We start from the raw sequence: 22,904 nt of genomic DNA on the forward strand, positions 1-22,904 counted from the left end.
AATCGCAGGCACTATTCTTCCACAACAGCCGCACTCTCCTCTCGTGTCGCTCCCACGGGTCTCTGCAGGACGACAGCATCCGTCAGGAAGTGGATGATGGAGATGTATTCTCGCAGGAGTCGCTCCTCCGCTTCCTGGCTCTCTGTGCTGCATCAGCTCTCTGCTCCGTGCAGCACAAGCAGGACGACTCCTAAACTGCTGGTTCACTTGTTCAACTCCTCGTGGACGGAAATAATCTGCATCCATGTAGCAGGCTGGCGTGACCCTACCGTGATGTGGGTTAGCATGATATACTTGGTTTACGGTGACCTCGGGGGGCAAAAGCGGAAGGGAATTTGCTGGCTTATTATGGTGTGGTACTTCAGATTTCTTCATCTTAACAAGGTCAGGTCCTGCTAATAATAGACAAAGAAGGAAAAAATGTTAGACTTCTTCAGAAATTAGGAAAATATACTGACAATTTTTGGTAACAGGAGCCACTTTGTTTAAAAAACAGTTGAAATAATACATTTTTTATCATAACTTAAGTCCATTATTCCCAAAAAACATGTCTCATGTAGTTATTAATATGCAAAGTACATACCACATAAAAGCACATTTTTTTAAAAGTGTCCTTTTCTACGTACAAGACCAGAAGACTCTGAACAGAAAGAGAAACAATGACCTACCTGTTCCCTGCTGGATTCTTTACACTCCTGTGGGTGCAGAGGCTTGTGTGTGTTACAGTCTGCTATATGCAAATCCTTCACACTTCAGCTGCGTCCAATCAGAGCCAGGAATGTGGAGTTTGTGTTGCTCAGCCAGATTGGCCAGGAGAGGTTAGCTGAGGAGGATAACGTGTAAAAGTGGAGTCATGATTTTAAACATTTTGTTTAAATTAAGGATGTCAGTCGGTTATGGGACTTACAGAAAAACAAGGGCTGTAATCTCTTAAGGGGTCTTCTTAAACGGCCTGGTTTGTCTACAAAACTGTTCAATTATTTTTGCAGTTAAGAAATTCCCAACTTTTAAAAAAGCTTAAACATAAAACATTCAAATAAAGATTGCCCAACTGCAGCCGACTGCTCTCCAGGTAAGACACGTACTGACTGATTTGCATATATTGTGAGTTCAGTCTTGTTGTCTTAGTCAAGTTCAGCCTGAGGGAAAACCACACTTAATGGCTCTCACAAACACTACACTCATTTTACACACTAATGATTGATCCCTTCTGTCAAAAGGTGAAGACAGAGGTGCTCGAGGAAGTCCCCGACATGCAGCGAGTGCTAATTGTCTCAGAGTCAACAGGACGGTGATGGCAAGATTGTTTAATTCAAAACCAGTTGTGTACAAGTAACAGACAGAGACAATAAATAATGCAGAGACCAGAGACATTTTCTGTATATCTACAGATTTAGGTTGTAAAAAAGTGACGCAAAAACAAGCTTTTGCTCACTTTTCCACCCATGAAAAGAAACTTAAAACACACAGAAATGGAGAATTGTCCTTGAATGCACCTTCTCACCCACAGAGAGAGGTTTGACACTTGAGGGAGATAAAACTGGAGCCCCAAGTCGCAAAAAAAAAAAAATCACATAATTATGTTATTTTAAAGACTGAAATGTGAGCAATGAAATTAACACGTTTGGTCTCGTAAACAACATGTTCTTCCCGGATACACATTATGGAGGGACAAAGACAGGTACGCATCCTTCATTCCCGTCATGTGTGAGTGGCAGTTTGTTTTGTTTGTTTGAAGCGAAAACGACAATGCAGAATTCTTACACAGCCTGCTGCCATACAACAATGCAACATACATATTAAAATAGTGCCAGTATAATAAGCAGTCAGCCGAACAATGGTCGCAGCTGGAGAGGAAGTCGGCCTCCTTTCTAACTACAAGAAGCAGAACTAAAAGTTACTTTAAGCCGATCTAGAACTCATTGGCTGAAGCTGAAATGCGATGGACGCACTTAATATTAGTGCAGATGGCGTTTACGTTTGGCTGGAAGAGTCCATGATTCACTAAGTTAGTGTGTAGAAAGCATGAAGGCATTCCTTTACATTATAAGAATATTACTTAACATGAAAAGGCAAGAACAGGTGTTAGAGTACATCTAAGTTCCTTGAGAAGAGGAGAGCAGTATCGTTATATTCACCTCGTAAAAAAGGTCGGTGGACTTCCAGAAAAACTTCGGAGATACTTCGGTCCACGATGTCTAACTATTACCATTCCTACAATAATTATATCACGATCTGTTACCAGCTGTGAGCCGCACACGCTTTTCTACGAGCCGCGAAATCTGAAATAACTTTGACCTTGGATTAAAAAAAAAATCCACACATTTCCAAAATATCAAAAGTAATATAAATGAAACCAAAAAAAAAAGATAAGTAAACAAGCAATTTATATTTACAATACATACAAGTTAAAGAACACAACTGATCTCGTTCATCCATGGCAGTCATTTTTAAGTCTTCAGTCATCTCTGCGCCCTCTTCCACCTCAAAAACATCCTTTATTTTGAAAGTCAGTTTCCTGTCAGATAGGCAGCCTTCTCTGTTTGTATGAAGGTTGGAAATCAAGACGACAGTCGATGAGCTTTTAAGATCGTGACAGCCACAGGATGAGAGAGAGAGGGAGAGAGAGAGAGAGAGAGGAGGTGGAGTCTGGCGCCCCCTGGTGGAGAGCCGGTGAAATGACATGAGATGAAGGCAGCGGTGCTCAGAGGTTGTCCCCCGGCTGGTACTGAGGCTCAGTGGCAGTGAAGTAGTCCTCCAAAAAGGCCTGCAGGTACTCGAAGGTGGGTCTCTCCTCCGGGTCTTTCTTCCAGCACTGCACCATCAGCTCGTGCAGGGACGAGGGGCAGTCCTGCGGGCACGGCATCCGGTAGCCCCGCTCCACCTGCTCCAGCACCTCGCGGTTGTTCATGCCTAGAAAAAGGAACACAGAGAAATGAAATGAAATTTTCTTTCAATTTATCTGCCTCTTATTCCGGTCCGTCAGGGAGTTTTTTGGAATGTGTTGCATTGTTATATATTAAGGAAAAGAAATAATAAAAAAATAACTCATATGTTGTGTTAAATGAGAAGGAAGCAGGGCCGGAGTGGGGGATTTAGGGGGTATGATTGGGGGAAGTCTCATTTCTGTTGAAAGCTATAAAAGATCAAGAGTTAACCTCCATGCCTCACAGTCAAATGAACTAAACTGAAGACTCAGATCAATGGTTCATAGAGCCTGACTTACACAGTATTTACCGCAATGTCAGCCATGATTTTGTGGAGGACCATTTTTAAGTGCTGAGTTTGGTATTTGGTCAGTTGCCATCTTGTTTTTTTAAGAGCGGGCTGTAGCCATTTTTAGACAAGAGAGTGGCGCTGGAGAGCAGACACAGCTCTGTCTTTATCCTGATCTATAAAATCTTTATACAACCATCACCCCTCCCCTTTTTTTTTTATACAGTCTGTGGTAATTTTATACCAAAATGATGAAATAAAAAACTAATTTCCAGATTAATTGATAATGAAAACAGTTTTTATTTCGCAGCCTGACTCACGTATAATAATTAATACAAATTTCTGCTAAGAGACCGTACATGGCCACAGTCTCTCAGGATTGTGTGTAGACTGCTTGACTGACATGTCAGTATTAGATTTGTTTCATCATTCACTTATATTTGTAGTGCATAAAACTTAATTAAAAACCACATTTTCACATAATAACTCTAAATAACTTCCACCCAACTGGAAGTTTAATCAGCCACAGTAATTGAAACGGTTCTGTGTGTGTGCAGAGACTTTAAATCAAAGCTGAATAGCTGATTTTAGTAGAAAATAAAACTACTCATACAGCACTAAAAGTACTAATAGATATTTTCTGTCCATTTTATTTGGTTTGTAATAATTTGAAAATGTGTTTGGTAGATAAACAGGAACAGTCACATGTTCACACATTCATGCTGGAACATTGCTCTGCATAATGCACAGCATAATGTACATTATGCAACACGCTCCTCTTTTTTTAGCATCCGGTCTCAGAAGACTCAAACACTTTCACACAGCCGGCAATTAATCCGACAGGAGCAATCATCTGGAATTGATAAGGGTTACATCATCTCTCACCTGGATAGGGCACTCTGCCCTTTGTCACCAGCTCTGTCAGCAGGATGCCGAACGACCACACGTCTGACTTGATGGTGAATTTCCCGTAGAGAGCGGCCTCAGGAGCGGTCCACTTTATTGGAAACTTTGCACCTAAAGAAATTTCAAATAATTCAGTTTAAAAACATTTTAGCTACTTCCTCATTGTAAGAAGCAGTAAGTAGGTCAGTCCCCCTGTATGTTTCTCCCCTTCATCTGTGATTCCATTAGCGCACAACATGAGGACACGAAAACATCCCACCAGGGGAAAAAATGGAACATTTCCATTATCTCGCTCTGTCTCAGTTTGCACTTGGCCCCAGTTGAACAAGTAAACATTTAAATCTCGTACGAGTGAAGTAGTGATCATGTTGACATAGTGACTAACAGAGTCTGGAAGTCCTCCTGGTGTAGTTCAAGTCTGCCAATAAAGTCTGGGAGGATCCCTCCAACCAGAATCACAGATAAAGTCGGCCCTGTTAAGTGCCTGAATCCCAGTTTGACTGTGAAATACTGCACGGTCTTTGTGCCACACTGAGACCACATGTGCTTCTGCTTTCCACTGCTGTCACAGAGACAAATTCCTGCTCATTTGCGGCACTTATTCTGAAAAGTAGAGTGTGTGTATAAAATGTTTCTTGGAATTGACTGAATGGAACAAGACATCTGCCAGCCCGCCTAATTTTTCCTCTGACAATTATGTTTTTTCAAAGATGCTGTGGTTGGAGATGTAGAGGACACTACAGAAACATTAAAGTCAGACAGCAGATATTTTTAAAATGCTTTTAAAGTGCTTTAAAAATACATTTCAAGAAATGCCCTCTTATATTGTGCCTGCCAGTTTGTGCAGCTGTTTGTAGGATCACCATAAGCCCAGTTTTAAGGTGTTAAGTGCATGTTAAGTAGAAATTGAAACAGCAGTTAAATTTAAAGGGGGTCATCCCTTTATTCCTATTAAGTCGAAGGAGAAAAAAAGGATGATAGACGTTTCAAATAGAAATTAAATGATAAAGCACCTTTTAACACTTGGTTAGAATTGTTTCATGATGTCAGACTAAATGGCCAAAAAATGTCAGTAACGTCCCTCAGGGGGACAAAAAATAAGTAATGGGAGTTAGGGTAGCATTAGTGCAATCATATTTCCTGTTCAGTAACCAGGAGCTGATGTAAACAGGAAGTATAATACAATTTAAGCCCCGTTTCTTAAGCCTTTATATTTGCTTGCAGATGGCAAATTGACACCATTAAAATGGATGTGGTGACAACTATCTCTGAATAACTGCGACTTTGAAGAAAACTGAAAACACAAGAAGAAGAATTGTCTTTTTTTTATGACTTCAAAGCTGATTCATGCATGTTTATTTAAAATGGAAAACAGTGATAATCATATCCTCAGGAAAAGTCAGGCAAACTGAATCTAAAAATATTTGAATAATGTTCAACATATTCTTTTTTGCCTCCTGAAACAGTTCATGTTACAGTTTGTACAATTCCTGTTTTCACAGCCTGTTGCTTCTGATTGGACCATGCTATGTAAAGCTTCCTTGCACCAGTCCTTTAGTTGTGAGGGTGCACCCTCAATAATCACTTGTTTGAAACTAGCTAATAGTTAAAGTGGACTTATTGGAATCAATTTTCTATTATTCTAATGTGTTTTAGAAACACGTTGGTAAAGTTTGTTTCGTTTAAAAACATTTTATACATATTTTAATTTAATTATCTTTTGGAGCCTCTCCTTCCTCCTGAAACGAATGTTTTGCCATCCAAAGGTCAGACCTTAGCCACGATTGGCTGACAGTATTTGGAGTGACCACATAACCCCTCCCCCATGTGGGATCGCACATGTGGGTCGAGCGGCCGCACTGCACTGTCACTCCAAAGTTAACATGGCTGCTCTAGGATCGGTTATTCGGCCTTATACGTACGAGCCAGAATCACCAGGAGGTATCTGAATGGTAAGATGAAACCTTGACTTGACAACAAGCTAGTGCAAGAAGGCAGCCTGAGGTGAATGACGATTGGTCGATTTCAGCAAAAGCAAGGTTCTGCGTAGAAACCTGCAGCTGTTTTGAGGCGACCTTTTTTAACATGTGATTCTGGAAAAACACGGAATTATGCGGCTTTCACTTTTAAAGTGTGAACAATAAACACCCAAAAATATGAAACCCATGAAAATATGAGAATATCCATTCAAAAGATATGACCCCGTTAATAATAACTGAAGAAGGATATTACTCAAAAAGTTAATGGTGGATTTAATAAAGCTGGTGTCACCCCATCCATCCTGCCTACCTTGTCTCGCTGTGTACTCATTGTCCTCGATGAGCCTGGCCAGACCGAAGTCAGCGATCTTACACACCAGACTTTCTCCGACCAGGATGTTGGCAGAGCGCAGGTCTCTGTGGATGTAGTTCATCCTCTCAATATATGCCATGCCCGCTGCCACCTGGGAAATGGAGTCATTTTATCCAATGAACATCTTATCTGAAGGTGAGAAAATCAGTGCTAAGAAAGAGATTTTAATGCAGATTTAAAGTCATTTTATGATTCTAAAAAATATCAATATAGAGGAGCCTGTTTTAAGTATATAAAGCTCTGAGGAGAAAATACAGCATCAGGAGATTTAGATCATTTTCAGCGGCGTACCTGAGCAGCCATGTCCACTAGATTTGGCAGTTTGAGGCCTCGTCCTTCTCCGTCTTTCAGGAAGTCAAGCAAACTCCCTAAAAAAAGCAGATGATTAATGATTAAGGATCTGTTGTGTTGCTGCCAACTCAGATCTGGATCAAAACTGAATCATCAAATCAGGGATTCCTGGGATTTCACTTTGCTCTGATATTTTTTGGTCTGTTATTGTTGTGCTTGATGAGGATCTCTGTGTTGAACACTCCTTCAAAATCACAAGTTGTGCGTATTTGCCTGCTATAAATGCTTTCCTTTCAGTATGGTAATGCGGACAGATTGTCATGCTATATAGGACACATGCTGTACTGCCCATACACATGCATAAATTATGCAAATGCTGTGTAGGTGTGCGCACACGTTAATGCATGTAATATTTATAGTGTAGCTTAAAACAGCATCTACCTTTGCACATGTACTCGGTGACGATATAGATGGGTTCTTCGGACACGACGGCGTAGAGCTGCACCAGCTTGTCGTGTCGGAGCTTCTTCATGATCTGAGCCTCCTCCAGGAAAGACTCGGGCGACATGGTGCCCGGCTTCAGAGTCTTAACCGCCACTTTGGTGGTGCCGTTCCACGTGCCTGAAGAGAAAAAAAAAGGATGTTCAAGGGTTATTATCTGGAGGTGGTTGACTGGACGTTACAGGAGGATTTTATTTTGAGAGGGAGATGTAATGCAAAGCCTGAGAAATTGAAATGTGAGCGGTTTGGAGGGAAATTAAAGTAAATAAAAGACATATTAAATGTCTTATTTACTGTTAGGTTAGTCAACCAGTTGAAAATTATTAGCAACTGTGTTAGGTTAAAGGAGCAATTTTCCCCTGGAAAAAGCTGGTGTTCTCTGTAATCGATCCAAACAGCTCGTCGTTTGGCCCATTCTACATTCCTACAACACCCAGCGTGCATTGCGCCCCTACCTCTGAAAGGAAGAGGAGGTTTTCGCTGCAGGCAACGGCTCAGAGCGGTACAGAATCCGAAATCCGACGAGAATTGTTTGAAAAATCTTCAGGTCTGTAATCTACATTTCAAACCTCATGATTTTGAACGAGACATGACATCTGAGGCGGGTGTTCTAGATTGATGAAGTGTAGTTTAGCAAGCTCCCTGGCCTTTACATAGTCTGGCGGAGGTTTTCAAGGGCTCATTGGAGTAGCAGATAGTGTCCTCCAAAGGCACAGAGCGAAATTGCATTTTTCCTTTCTACCATAATGGCATTAGCTCCCCATAATAACATGATAGAACTGAGTCTGTGAACTGGCCCTTTAAACTATAAGAAGATAAAAGCAACAACTAGCAAGTTTAAAGCTTCGATTTGCAAAGTCATGTGCAGCAGAATCCATCAAACACTGAAGGAAAATTATGCCTGACAAGTTTTCATTTAATGCATGTTTGTGGTACCAACAACATAATCAGATCTTAGCAAATCAGACACATATGGAGCACTTCACTCCACATGTGGAACAAATTAAGTTTAAAACAGCATGTGTCTGCTCAGAGTTAGAGACGCCACGTCACAGAGACCTTATTAGACAAAAGAATTGCCATATACCATAACTTTTAACTTGATTTACTCAACATTTACACAGAAACGTTTCTACCAAAAATCTGCATTCCTAAATGAAATCACTGACGGCACACACTCCCTGTGGGAAGCATAATCTGGGTGTCCATTTTAAAATGATCCAACACATACACTATGTTTTGCAATTCTGCTCACAGCTGTCCAACTCTTTATTTGTGCCAAAAGTGGAAGCCAAAAAGATACGCACCCATCCAGACCTCTCCGAACTGCCCGTTGCCGAGACGTTTGATGAGCTGCAGCGACTCCCGCGGGATCTCCCACACGTCTTTGGTTTTGACGGACAGGTCGGTCAGACGGGGCATGCCTTTGTGGCACGGCACGATCAGCCGGCAGCAGAGCCCCGCAGCCCTGGCTGGATCAACAAAGCAGTTTGAATTTTAATTAAGAAGTCTAAAACCATATGAGAATGTTTTTAATAGAGTAGATACAGATCTATCACGACAGGACGAGTCTCACCAGAGTAATGCTGCACCAGCTGCTGGAGCGTCTCGAACTGGGCCCTGGTGGTGATGTAGTAGCCTCCGCTGTCCAGCTTGCGAATCTTATAGTGTTTGACGTGGTCTCCCTTGATGTCATCCCAGTCCTGGATGGAGAGGGAGTAGGCCCCTGGAACGGAGACAACACAACAATAAAGAACAAAACTGACGGATTCAAGATGACAAGAGCAAAGTCCCTGGTTAACCAAGTTTGTTTTTATAAGAGCACATGTGGAGCTGCATGAATGCACATTATTTCAGCTTCAGGGCGATGAATATGGAGCGACTGCATAGTTGTTGATATCATACAAAACTGAATTTGTAATTAGCAGTCTAACGCAGAAGATTTCATTATGAGTTTGTCTATAAATAAACGGCTTCTACTTCCAACATTTTTCATTAAAGTGTCATTAAATGTTAACTTATTCACAAACACTTATTTCCTTAACTTTAAAAGCATTTAAAATGTCAGCCTGTTAGACGCTGCTCGGTCACATTACCTTTGGTTGTTTCACTCTCACGGATGAGGAAAGTGCCTCTGGCGTTGCCGTTGGAGAGCAGTTGCCTCTCTGCGTCCTTTCGCCCTAATTTACCGAAATACCAGCTGCAGGAAAAAAAAGAAGGAAACTATGAAGAGTTGTGTTTTTTAAATATTCTGTCTTTTGTTCTACCTTTATGTGCCACTGTGTTACATTTAACAGTGAGGTGAACCCTCAAATATTTATGATACTCTGCTGATGAAGCTGCCATGCCTCTGGGACATAAAACTCTGTGTGAGTGAAGTTTTACTCACTCCTCAGCTTGGATGGAGTCCACCGGAGCGACGTAATTACTGGGAATGTAACCAGTTCCACCTGTAGTGAGAGAACGAGCCTCCCACCAGTCGCCCTCACTGAGGAGAGCAGGACACAGAGAGAGAGATGGAGGATGGACGGATAATCAAATCAACAGTTACACATTATGCAGGCACAAATAAACACTCAGATGTGGATCATCAGATTTACTGTCTTATCTCTGGAGAGCACAGAAAAACAAACCAGTGCTTTCTAGTGCGTGGGCCCCTGAAGCTTCAGTGATTCAGCTAGTTAAAGTCCAACTGAAATCACATCTCTTTTCCCCCTCAAAAATAATGTTTTTTTAATGTAATGTTAAAAGCTTCTATTGTTATTAAAAAGGAGTATAAAAAGGTCTTTGAGAAATGATCAAATATGCTCCTTTTCCACTGAGCTGTCTTGAGGCTGTATTTGATTGACAGCAGCAGGCAGGCTGCCAGTGTTACATCATAAAGATCAAGAGACAAAGTAAATAACCCTCCGCTGTAACCTACAAATGGGCAGACAGATTGTTGTTACCACTTAAACGGCTTTTGCAGGTAAATTCAGACGCTGTTTAATGTGCTGAATGTGATTCACCATCTAGCCTGCAAGCTAACGTTAGCAGGACACTGTTGCTGACGTCACTGCTGTATACAGAATTCAATAGTTGTAGAAAAATAAGCTCTCCATGTATGTAGAAATGTGTAAACACCAAAAAGAAGAATTATAAAGTTTGCTGTCACCACTGTGGTTGAACCTCCGTGTGTGGGCACTTTGAATTGTCTGGTATGAACTTTTTCCTTACTAGCTTGCGCTCTGCGAGTGTAAGCTAGTTAGCCGATGACGTGCTTACACCACAGGAGTCTGTTCCCCTTTTTGAATAGTTTGAAACCCTTTCCACAAATATGTCTCTTTGCCACTAAAGAAGTTTTGAAAAATCTTTCCAGACTGGGAATATTTTATTTGTAGTCTCTCTCTAAACTGTGGCTGCCGGTTGCTACAGCAGTTTGTTAGCATTTAGCAAATTAAAACGAGGCTAAGGGTGAACTTCTAAAGCAGAAGTTTACACACAGCGAAAACAGCTAAAAAATACTTGACATCTGGTGCAAAACTAACTAACTAGATAAACGTTTTACCCTTTTTTTTGAAAAATAAAAATATGTACAGAAAATCCATTTAGTTTTTATTTACTTCATTTTACATTAAAAGTCAGGAAAATTAAATACTCTACTAAAGAGGAATGAAACCTGCAATTCCCTCATGTCAAAGCAAATATGAATATAGATAGAGATATATTCTAAGTCTTTCATTTATTAATGTTATAGCTTTGATACAAACGGTCAGAAAGCTATCATTTAAAATCTGTCAGACTTTGGAAACCAGGTCAAGTCTTAACGCGAGGTCCCCACTCCCTTTGTCTGCATCTGTGAAACAACATCTCATTCCAAAGTCAGCATTCACGTTAACGGACGAAAAACAGAGAGTGAAAACACGACCACCACCCTTTCACTCTGTCATGCAGATGTTTTCACACTTACGTGCTGTTAAGGATCTGGAACCTCTCCCCCTTCCTGAAGCTGAGGTCATCCTCGGTCCTGGCCTCGTAGTCATACAGAGCCACGAACAGAGTCACTCCTGAAACAGAGTGGCATGTGATGCTTAGATGAGGGGAAGTTCTTGATGGTTGTTATTGTTGGGTTTTTTAAACACACAAGCAGCAGTTACTTCACGACAAAGAGCATCATTGTCCTCTTTATACATTTGTAGCGCTGAATCCGCCACTTTATTTCAGAAACTTTAAAAACAGTTTGATATTTCCTTTGATAAACTTAATACAAGATACAACTTAGACCTAAAATGCCCCCAGATTCTTTTCACAGATATACTCAACCATATGTCATCTTGTCTTTATCGTTCCAAACAGAGATAATAGCTGACCTCAAACAGGAAGCTCTTTTTTTCATTTGGTTAAAGTGACCTCTCACTTGATCTTCAAAATAAAATACATTTCATTAATAATTGCTTCCACTTTTTAGGGAACAGTAAAGAATTTTTTTAGAGCTTTTTCTCTCCTTTCTCAAAAAATACATTGTTGTTATTGTAATTTAATGTTGTTAATTTAATGTTTTTTTATTTTAATTCCATCCATCCATTATCTTCCGCTTATCCGGGGCCGGGTCGCGGTGTATTTTAAAGTCGCACCTTTTTTAATAACAATTGCACAGAGCATCCAATGACTACATGTATTCCCAGAGAGTTATCACTGAACTCTGGTTCCTCTTCAAAGCTCTTTGAGGGCGTCTTGTCTTCAGCGTTGAGTCACTCTTAATGCTCTTGCAATTGTTGTTACGGTTACAGCTGGCAGCTATTTTCAGTGATAAAACTGAGGTCAAAGGTGGGTAAATATTGGACTCACATTTGTCCAACTGTTTGCATCCGCTTGATGTGTAAATTGCCAACTGTCTGCTTTTAGCAAAACTGTTTAGGATGCTAACATGTTCATGATGTAGCAACAGCTTGGGGTGCTATTCCAAAAAGGCTAAAAAAAGAAAATTAACAAATGTTTAATAATTATAGGTTTAACAGTCATTTAAGTTATTTGTTTTGCATACAAAAAACAAATCTGACTTTATGTCTAATCAAACAGAACATCCTCCAGAAATGCAGAGGCCAATCTAATTTATCTGATAGGATTTGGAGCGGCCCGAGAGTCCCTGTATCTCTTAATAAGCCTGAAACCGTAAAAAAAAAGATTTCATTTTCTGATTTGATCTGAATCGTCCCTGGACAGTCGGAGCTATGGCGCTGGAAAAAAGCCATGCATATTTCCCTGTCAATGCCGTGACCTCTGAAACGACAAACAATGACCAAAACTGCTCGCTGTGTCAGAGGCACACATGTCGACGTCTTTACAGGGAGTTCAGACGAGGTTCCTGCTCGACTACTTGACTGATTTTTGAGTGTGTTGTACTTTCTGTTGCTTCGTGCTGCCCTCCTGGAGTAATGTCTTATTCATACACGCTGATGCTGCTGACTCCACAAATGCAGAGTGTTTATCTGTACTGGGGAATAAAACTTTAGTAGTTGACATCAAAGCAAGAAGCTTCTGTTAATTTATGTATCAACACATAATATGTATCATTAAAATCTTAAGTGTGGGAGCGTAAAGCCAGCGAATCCACCACGGAGACGCATTTACACAATTCAGCACAATGTCTGATCTTTACGCTCGTCAGATGTTCCTCAGAGAAGAGCAGCTTTCATTTAGCTCACTCTGTTTTTCATTACGTTTAAGCCAGTGGACATTCATCTTCTGCTGCAACATAAAATCATCACAGCAACACAATAACAACACACATAGGAGAATAATTACATATTTGCTTTAAATACAGGAGAAAAAGAAGTAGAAAAATAACCTTGTAATTAGCCGTTTGCTAAATAATGGATGGCTGCCAGACAGTGAGTGGTCCTCACAGAAGTTTACAGCTTCACAACTTGCATTTTATTTCTGTTTAACTGTTCTGTTTGTAATCGACCCCAGTTAGAAAACAGCAACATATTTCATCTTAAAGGAACACTGCTACATTTAGAGATAGCACATATTTGCTTCCTTGCTCAGAGTTAGATGAGGACATCAATACCACACTCATTCCTGTCATGTGATTATGAAGCTACCGCCAGAAGCCAGTTAGCATAAAGACTGTGTACAGACAGGGAACAGCTGGTCTGGCTTTAGCTGGGCACAGAAACTTTACGGGCATTACTGCCGCCAGCCAAGAAAGCACATAAGTGGCTTCTTCTTGTTTTTACTATTCGGTTGTTTTATGATTGAAACAATATAAAATAGAAGCGCGTTTGAGAGCTAGCCATACCAGTTTCCAGTCTTTATCAGCCTGGGAACGAGACAAATCTGCAAGCTCATGTTTTATTTGTTGTGGGAGATGCGTCTGGCCCCTCTCTCGTTCAGACAGATTTCCATCAGACCTGATTCAGGTCGGGCCAATCAAAACTGTTCATCTAATATGGGGTCGATTTAAGCGCCGTTTTTTGTACACAACCAAGAAGGCTCCCGCTTACATTGGTATGTTTTTTTTACCAAGAAATTCTAGTCAAATTTCTACCTACTTTTCTTAAACTTGAAAGATGGAAATCAGATCCTTTGTTCTCTGGATATTGCACAATGTTTTCGGAAACTCTGAAGCGGGAAAGAAAGCTCTCTGCTTGAAACAATTTAAAGACAGACCTTAAACTTCCCAACTTAGGTACCCTGAATGTTTTTTAAATCCAAGGTGAAATCTATTGAGTGCAGGCGGTCTGTGTGTAAATGTTTAATGTGATTGTTTGGTTCTTAATTTAAACTGTTGCATGTGTTTGCTTCTTTATTGTTGAAACTGTGCTGCTACTATTCTTGTCCAGTTCTACTTTGCGGAGGAATATCTCAGACAAAACTGATTAAATAAAGGTTTAATTTAATAAAGTATACCTTGGGCAGGGTAAAAAACATTACAAAATATATTTTTTAAAACAACTAAAGCCTTAAAAAAAAACTTAGACTATGTTTACATTTACATGTATTCACAGATTTAATCTGTCTCACCTGTTCCTCCCCGGGACCGAAGCGTCCCAGACTGCGAGGACGTGTGGACTCCTCCGAACACGGTCACCCCCTGGGAGGCGGCGCTGTGGAAGTTGTTGTAGTTGGGGATGGTGGTGACCCCGAAGCTGGGGTAGTGCTGCGGCGTGGGGTCGGACCCATAGCGGTACCCCGAGTTGTGTGAGAGGCTGGTCTCCCGGTCATCAGTGAGTTTTGCTGCTTCTTTATCCTTACATTGGACACAGCCCATTCTCTACTTTCTGTGGGGGGAGAGAGAGAGAGAGAAAGAGAGGAAATTAGCACGTAGGTAAAATAATAGCTCCGCAGCCGTCTCCATGGGGGAAATTATGATTCAATATTCCATTATTCCAGAGTTTCCTCTGAGAGTTAAACAGAGCCGTGTGACAAATCTTTCAATTAGGCTGAAATTAAAAACGATACTTTAAACTCCATTACTTATTACACAGGACGTAATGTGACAGAGCTGCGCTGTAAAGTGATCATTGTTGGGATTTGTCTACATGTCGATGCTGAGAAAATCCAGCTTAACTTGTCATAAAGGTGTAACAGCACTACTTATCATGGCTTACTTTCCCACCTTATTGCACCACCATACTTGTGAGAAGCATTTACACCCAGCCACTGCATTTACAAGCTGGCATGCCCTTTATTTTTGTTTTCTTTACAAGCAGGCACACACCCATCAATAGGTTTACAGCACAGAGAGAGACGCTACACTGGGCTCATAAGAGGAGGGGGAGGCTGGTGGAGCATTTGGCCTCACTAAACCAGTCTCTGTAATGAGTGGGACAATCTGCTTTGCCAATTAAAAACAGCCTTTAAAGACCCAGATTCACTAATGCACGTTTGGGCCCACCGTGCGCCCCCCCTTTAAGGAGGCTCAACAGGACCAGGCAGAGAGCGCTGACAGCACTGTTGTCTTTCATCAGCATTAGCGGCCAGCTGACTTTGGAGCAGCTAATTGGAAACACACTTGTTTTCAGTGGCCGTGGATGGAGAGAGGTGGTGCCAGGGGCGAAGCCCACAGCTACAGCAGATGGAGGAAGAGGGAAGCTATCGCACCACTTTCGACCTCGGCTAAATCCTAGTTAATGGGATGGTTGGTCACAGGTGGAGCCTCTTTTCTGTCGAGCGTAATCTAATGAAAGACGAAAAATTATCCTGATATGAAAAATGTTTTTGCCAAAAAAGGGACAATGAGTGACGTCAAGAAAAGTGAAAAAACCATCAGAACAAAGCCTTCTAGTTATCTTTCTCCTCGATCATAATAATAAACATATTTGAGATTTGGTTGGACAAATCTAGACACTTCAAGCTGTCACCACCATGGGCTCTTGGAGAAGTTGTGATGGCCATTTTCCTCAGACTAAATGATCAATCATTGCTTTAATGAAGCTTAAAAAAATGTCTCAGAATGATCTTTTCAAAGTGAAACTAGTTTGTAAGTCCAACTGTGCTGGAGGACACTGGAGCTTAATGGTTAGCTGGGACGCTACAGAGTATATGACCAAATTCTTTCAGGCCCTGTTTTACATTTACTAGCAAGAAACCTCAAAGCCTACAACAACAAAAAGTGCAAACAGATGTGTCACTTACTGCCGACTGCAAGTACTTCAACAGGGTACAGGAAAAGTTAAAGAGGGGGTATTATGCTGTTTCACATTTTAATATATATAGAATGTTACAATGTTGGATGTCCAGACTAAAGGTGGGTGAAGTTTCAAATCTGTAGGTAAAAGTATGTTGGAGTAATCCCCAGCTTCTCAGCTCAGTCGCTGTGAACGCCAGGTTCCACACAGTTTTTTTCTACACGCTGCACTTTGTGACGTCACAAAGTCTCAGCCTCAGCAGACTCTGGAGAGCTGGCCAATCAGAAGAAAGTGGGCTTGTAGGGGCGGGGTTTCTTAAAGGGACAGAGCTGACTGAGTCGTTTCAGGCAGAGGCTGCGTGAGGGCCTGCACAGAGCACCAGTGTGAGAAACATGATGACTTTTAACTGTACATTTATGCTAAGCTACTTCACAGGTATCACAGAGTGAAATATGAAGCTTGAAATTAGCATAATAAGTACAGTGTTTAGTTGCAGTTGTTGTAGTCACATCAGTATCAGTGTACTTAAATGGACTGATTTGTGGACCTGATGCTTGAGCTAGAAACTATCTTAAACAAGGCTCTTTACAGTATGACAGACAGCTAGCAGAAAGCATATTATGCATCATATTATGCCGCCTCCACTGTCACCAAGCTGCAGTAATAAGAAAGAGCTATTTTGTGATGCAGACAAACACATGGCCTATCTCTCCTGCGTTACCTGCAGCCCACAGGTACAAGGAAGAATAGAAAGCCTCTCCACATTATCCACACTCCTACATTTGCTCCACATGCTTAACTAACACAAGACTGAAGCCTCTGCAGAGAGAAGCAGATCACTGTGATTTACTACTGCCAATAAAACCCAATTAAATACCCAGAAAGGAACAAGCCCGCGGTAGCATTACAGTATACGTCCAGACCAAAGCTGGACCACAGACTGGAGGAGGAGGAGGATGGCTGCTGATTCTCTGGTGATCCTGAATATAACAAATAATCCTCCTTGACATTAATATCTCCCATCTTCGGGTATTTACAACACTCTCTTTCCCGAGTGGAGCAGGTATATTTAAGGTAAAAATCCAGCTTAAAAGCCTGCAAATTCCATTTAAGGGGGAATGCACAAGCCTCTCCAAAACAGTAGGAATAAGAAGTCTGTTAACTATCATAATGGCACTTCATAAATGTTGTTTTTCTTGGGTGTTTGGACAAAAACAAGCAATTAAAAGACATTTCTATGGGCTCTGGGATACTGCGAGAGGCATTTACACAATTTCCTGTCTCTTAATAGGCTAAAAAAATGATAATAAAAAGGCTGCAATTCTACAATCAAGCAGAGATTTGGCGATATGACACACAATCCAGCGCAAATGAGTCGCCAGCTTGATGAAAACATGCTTAGCAACATAAATCTTTGACACCTTAATATCATCAGAGCCGACAGAGCTAACACAGGTGAAGTCTGCTTTCTGCAGGGTTCTCTCTTGAACTGCAGTGATTGAAATAGCTTCCACTCCTGCAGGGATCAGAGTAAATGAGGGGAGATCTCACGTCGCCGTGCTGCCTGTTGGGGATTATAAAAAAATCTGCTCTTGAAGTAAAAAAGGCCGGGGACTACCACAGCTTTAACATGTCTGTTTGCGTCCTGCTGCACAGAAACTAGGCCATCTTGTATTCTTTATATACACATGTTCCCTTTGTGGTTGTGTTCTTCTGGCAGCGTGTTGGCTTAGTAAACATTTGCATATGAGTGGTGTTTGTGTGCACGTTGTGTCGTAGCGTAAATTGCTGAATGAGACAGTAATTTAGATTTATTAAGTTGAGCTCAAGTGCATTCGCCAGCAACAGGCAGATTTATCACATTTTCACAATAAGAGCGTTCATCACATGATTTCAGATGTAAGGGATGACTCCTTTCTGTTATTCAATTACACGCGTGAATCAACACTGTGGATCATATCAAAATGTCAAGACAAAGCAATGTAACAGAAGGATTTCTCAGGGACACACAGACAACAACACTGCTCCGTGCTCAAACTCCCTCCCCGAAAAAAAAAAGCAGATGATGGCATCGTAGCCGCAGGGTTGTTTCTTTTCGTGGCACTGCCTGGGTATCGCATGACCACCTCAGCCTGCGAGAACGCTCATCACGCTATTTTCAGACCCAAATGAACAGCTTGCCTCCGAGAGGACCTCGCTGGCGTGATAAGGAAGGTCCAGTGGGGGTGAGATTGCAGCTATGTGTTGTGTTGTAACAGTTTACAACAAAAGGAAGAGATGAGGAAAGAGACGTGACTTTTGCACAAAAACTCAGACTGACAGGAGCATCAAATTAAAGCTCCTCATCCTGATTGGATCAAGATGCGGTCTGAATCTGACTTTGATGTCCGCTCAGATCTGTTGAACTGTATTATTAACTCTGCTGTAAGATTCTTTCACATCAGAAAGTGCAGGGGAATTATCTGAACACAAAGTAACAGGGCAGGGTCAGAGCTACTACATCTGTCACAACTGCTCGGCTCCACTGGAAATTCATTTCCTGATTTGACAGCTTTTATTTTGAAGCCATACAGGCACAAGTGTTAATCATCTACAGTGAGAACCGGGAGCCATAATGAATCCTCAGCCATTTATAGCAAAGCTGGCCGATCAATATAGTGAATTAAAAGGACAGACATGTCAGGGTCACGCGGCGTGACTGATGGATTAAACAGGAGACAGTCAGTCGGCCTGAGAAACGCACAGATGTGCCGTCTGAAAAATTACTGTGTGGACTGAAATAATCGACAGCGATAGTTTGGATTCACTGTAGAGCTGAAATGTTGATTTGATTAATCAATTAGTTGATTAATCATTGTTTTACATTCTGTGATTACTGTTTCTCAAATGGGACGATGGGCTGTTGTCTGTTTTACATCACTTGTGAAATTAGATGTCTTTGGCTTTGGGACAGGAAAAAGACATTTCAGGATACGACCTTGGTATGTTGGAAAATGTTAATGGAAACACATGATTATTATTTGACATTTCATGGACTAAACCATTATTCTATGAATCCAAAATGCAACCCGCAGATTCATGAAGGCAAATATTGGTTAGTGGCAGCCTTGTTCTTAAGATTGATCAATAAAACATCATTATTTATATTAATTCCTGGGGGGCAGATAAGGGACAGTAAACAGCTTTTGGAGGCAAGAATCATAGAGTTTATAGTGAATACTAATTTGCAACAGCTGTCCGTAAAAGGGCTTTTATGAAGATAAAATACTTGGTTTAAAGACATAATCTCCAAGTCCTCAGTTTCGTTGTGTTTGGCGGAAACTTATGGCGATAAAAGGTAATTGTGGGCGCATACGTCCAAGATAACCAGACGTCCACCGTTGGCTCCGGTTGTAACTCTTGATATTCCTCGCTGACGTTCGCTTTCCTTGTTAGACTGTTTGCCTTCATCTGAGCGTCGAATTTGTTTCTTTTTCTTTGAAGTTGTATCTGTAGTCATCGATCTTTTCTTTGTTTGTTCAGCCAAAGTAGATTACCGTTTACTCGCAAGACTGGAAAAGCAGCCGTTTAGCTCCGCCTACCCTCTCTGGCAGACCAATCACTGCTGGCTGATGGAAAACGCGTCACTAACTGGGCGCCGCTTGTGATTTTTTTCCGCGAATGTCGCCACAGACACCCAGTCTGTAATACTGCAAATGCAAAGGCTTTCATCAGTGGGCCATAGGCTCAGTCACCATTGTGTTACCTCATTCAGCAACAGATAGTGACTTAACAGACATTTATTTAAATGAAAATCTTCTAGATGATCATTTTAACCTTTAAATTGGACTTACAAACGGTGATCATCTGGTCACATCAGCTACGAGAGCCTTCTTAATGTCACCCCAATGGATGACAAATATCTCCTGAACACAGTCAGTGCAGCCTTTAACAAGTCAGCTCTGTCTGATTTGAAGTGTGGGGTCTCTTTACGCTCAGATCATTAACATGTCACAAAACAAGGTCAAACCTCCCACACCCCTCCTACTGAAGTCGCACTCGCTGCGACCTTATTGAACTCATAAAATAAAACTCTGTTCATTCAGACAGAAAAGAGGATCCTTTGCAGTTGTGTTCAGATTTGAATGCGATGAAACTCGCCGTTGTGTTCACTGAATTTGGTACAGCTCTGACAGTCTCCTCCTTATGGCTGCCATTCTCTGGATAGTTACAATATTTGCTTGTGTCGGACAACTGAGTTCATTCAGTGTATCGACAACAAGACAATGGCCACATTTCACTCTGCTACAAGATTATGAGCACAATGAAACGCAGTGTTACGGCTTTCAAAGCGTTCTTCACTTACTGAATGAGCTCGTTATAAAACCCACAGCTGAGCTTCATACAGTACTTACGTGTGGGTTTAAGCCTAACTGTGCTTTGGTGTCACAATGTCCACAGTGGAGTATGTTGAGTCATGTTGTTAAATCACTGAGCCCCATTGTGAAACGTCCATTCAGACACTGAGATTTGGGCCTAGTGGACGAGGAGGGAGAGAAAATTAAGAAAAACATTAACTTCTTCTGCCTGTCAGTCCGCACTCAGGGTTTAAGTGGGTCTTTCCACGTGCGGTGCCAGTGGAGGGTAATGTTCGATGTAAGAATGCACTGGAAATAATGATGTGGTGGGTCTGCAGTGGTGGAGGTTGGAAGTTTTCTGGTAGATCTAAGTAACACATGGTTGATATACAGTACAAACAGAGGCACACACTATATATTGTATGAGTACTTTACATATAGAGGTCAGTTTTCTCTGGTGCAGGTTTCCTTAATCTGACAATTTGCTACTTCATCATAAACTGAACATCTTCGTGTTAGGAGCTACTTTTTTTTTTACACAAGACATTGAACGCACCTTTTCTGATATCTGTTTAACCAAACATTTAGTCTGCATTAGTCTGTAAAACATTTGAAAACATGCACAACTACATGTCATTTTGATTGATTGAAGTTGAAACATTTAAAAGTTTGGCTTCTGGCTCAAAATAGTCGCTGATTAATTTAGTTTGACGAACTTAACGATTAATCAACTAATCGTCGCATCTCCGAATAATAAATAATCAACTGCAGCCTATACATGCATAGTACTGTTTGTGGGACATCTGTTGACTGACACAAAAAGGCAAATTCATACGAGATATCTTGTAAATGAACACGTTACTTTGTGACGACATTTCTTTCACCTGCACTAGAAGCTTGTGTGCCAGTATGTCTGATCAGCTGTATGGACAGAGAGGCCTGGGGAGAAATGTACATGGTCCATGAACCTTAATATGCAATCCCTCTATTCATACATATCACGCACTCCAACGTAGTAGTCTCTCATGGACCAATGACTAGCTAAACAGGCTAAATAAGAGCTTCAGGGTGCCCGGTGCACGTTAGCAAACCAACTGCTGCCTAACTTATCACACATGGACACAACTGATGCTTTAGCTGCACACTATCCTCCCCGGTGTTTGCCAACAAGATGGATGGCTGCACCTCCACAAACATCAGATAACCCGATTAGGACAGCTATAATTGGATATTTAACGAGGTGGCAATGCAATTAGCCTACAGCATATGACAATTATTTTGGGGTGAATCAATATGAGGCTGTCTGCAGGCCGTTGTGGCGTTTATCATGTGTGTTCATGGCCTCAGTGGTCAGCTCTGCTCTGCAGCGCATCCATCGCTGCTACTGCTGCAACACAAGAGGAGCCCCCTCTCCACAATCACAGCACTGCAAAACATCATGCACAATTACAAAACCACCAACACCATTCTCTCTGTTTTCTTCTCCTTCTGAGGGCGAAGTTACCCGTCAAATATGCACCAACATCTGCAGATAAAAGGAGTAAATGCCAGCTCGACATAGTGTGTTATTTATCTCCTCTGCTCCCTCTCTCCGGAGATGAATTCATCTCGCAGTCCACAGCGCAGAATAGGGGACAAGGCGGGTGCACCAATTGAAATTCAACACAGGAGGAGAAATAAGCGTGCTTACCGGAGAAAAAAACAGACTAATCCATCGGAGTTTCCAGAGGGGCTTTCGTTAGGGGAAGTCGCCGACAATTTGCACTCTCTTTTCCTGTTTTTCTTCGCATTGAGGGGGAATAGCGGTGGGATAGCCGTCCCTGCCGATTCAGGAGCTCCTGTCGCCGCCGTGCGTACAGATGATGACGATGGCCACCAGCGTCAAGATTACAACAACAACAAACACAGCTTCCGGTTAATCCTGTCAAAATAAAGCTGATTCGCGCAGTAGACTAGAACATGTCATCGCAAGGTACAACGAAACAAATAAGATAGAAATTACCTCCATATAGCCACTATCCAATGTTGCAGTGTAGAGTTGTAATTTCAATAGCCAATGTTGCAGTGTTTAGTTTTAATTTAAATGGCCTTTATTTTTTTTCTATTTTTCTTTTATTTTGTCTCAAATTTTATTATTTTCTTACGGGCTTGGGGGGGTGGGGGGGTTGGGGGGGTGTCAGATGTGTGATGTTATATGTCTTGGATGCCTAAATTTCCCTCGGGATAAATAAACTATCTATCTATCTAACTATCAACATTAGTTTTGAATGAAACATAATACAATTTTATAAAACAATTGTCTAAGATAGTAATTGTTTGGCTTCAGTACACGAAGGATTATTTTTAATGCACCCAATCATTTGTTTTTTTTAAATACATACATTTGTGTTTTTTTATTTTGATATGCTCACACTGTTTTGTTTTCCGGTTATCTGTGTACGTCTTGACGTAGCTGTGATTGCGTACGCCTGATGCGGATCCACAACGACCAAGCGCGTTGATTGACACCTCTTTCCTCCAATAACAGATTACAATGTGTATCGGGGACCCCTCCTCGTCTGTGGAGTGACTGAAAAACAGGGCAAGGTTGGCAGATTGTCTGTGTTTGTTCAAGTGATCAGAGCTCTCTCTACAGTCTCAGTCGTTAAATGTGAACTAGAAACAGAGTTCATACATCCCCTTTGCA

General features: G+C 41.4%; 1 protein-coding gene across 1 annotated transcript; it reads right to left on the bottom strand.

The window, feature by feature from the left end:
* Positions 1–1,291: 1,291 nt before the first annotated feature.
* fyna (FYN proto-oncogene, Src family tyrosine kinase a) lies at positions 1,292–22,059 on the bottom strand. The gene is made up of 12 exons (XM_069661230.1): positions 21,909–22,059; positions 14,275–14,531; positions 11,216–11,312; positions 9,656–9,754; positions 9,363–9,466; positions 8,843–8,992; positions 8,574–8,738; positions 7,207–7,386; positions 6,766–6,842; positions 6,412–6,565; positions 4,102–4,233; positions 1,292–2,913 (listed from the first exon to the last, which is right to left on the bottom strand). The coding sequence occupies exons 2-12, from the start codon at positions 14,519–14,521 to the stop codon at positions 2,705–2,707; spliced, it is 1,614 nt and encodes a 537-aa protein (XP_069517331.1). The 5' UTR covers positions 14,522–14,531; positions 21,909–22,059; the 3' UTR covers positions 1,292–2,704.
* Positions 22,060–22,904: the final 845 nt, after the last annotated feature.

The sequence above is a fragment of the Semicossyphus pulcher genome, unplaced genomic scaffold, assembly GCF_022749685.1.
Source record: "Semicossyphus pulcher isolate SPU_LCO1_2020_fin unplaced genomic scaffold, fSemPul1.0.p SCAF_14, whole genome shotgun sequence".
Classification (NCBI taxonomy): domain Eukaryota; kingdom Metazoa; phylum Chordata; class Actinopteri; order Labriformes; family Labridae; genus Semicossyphus; species Semicossyphus pulcher.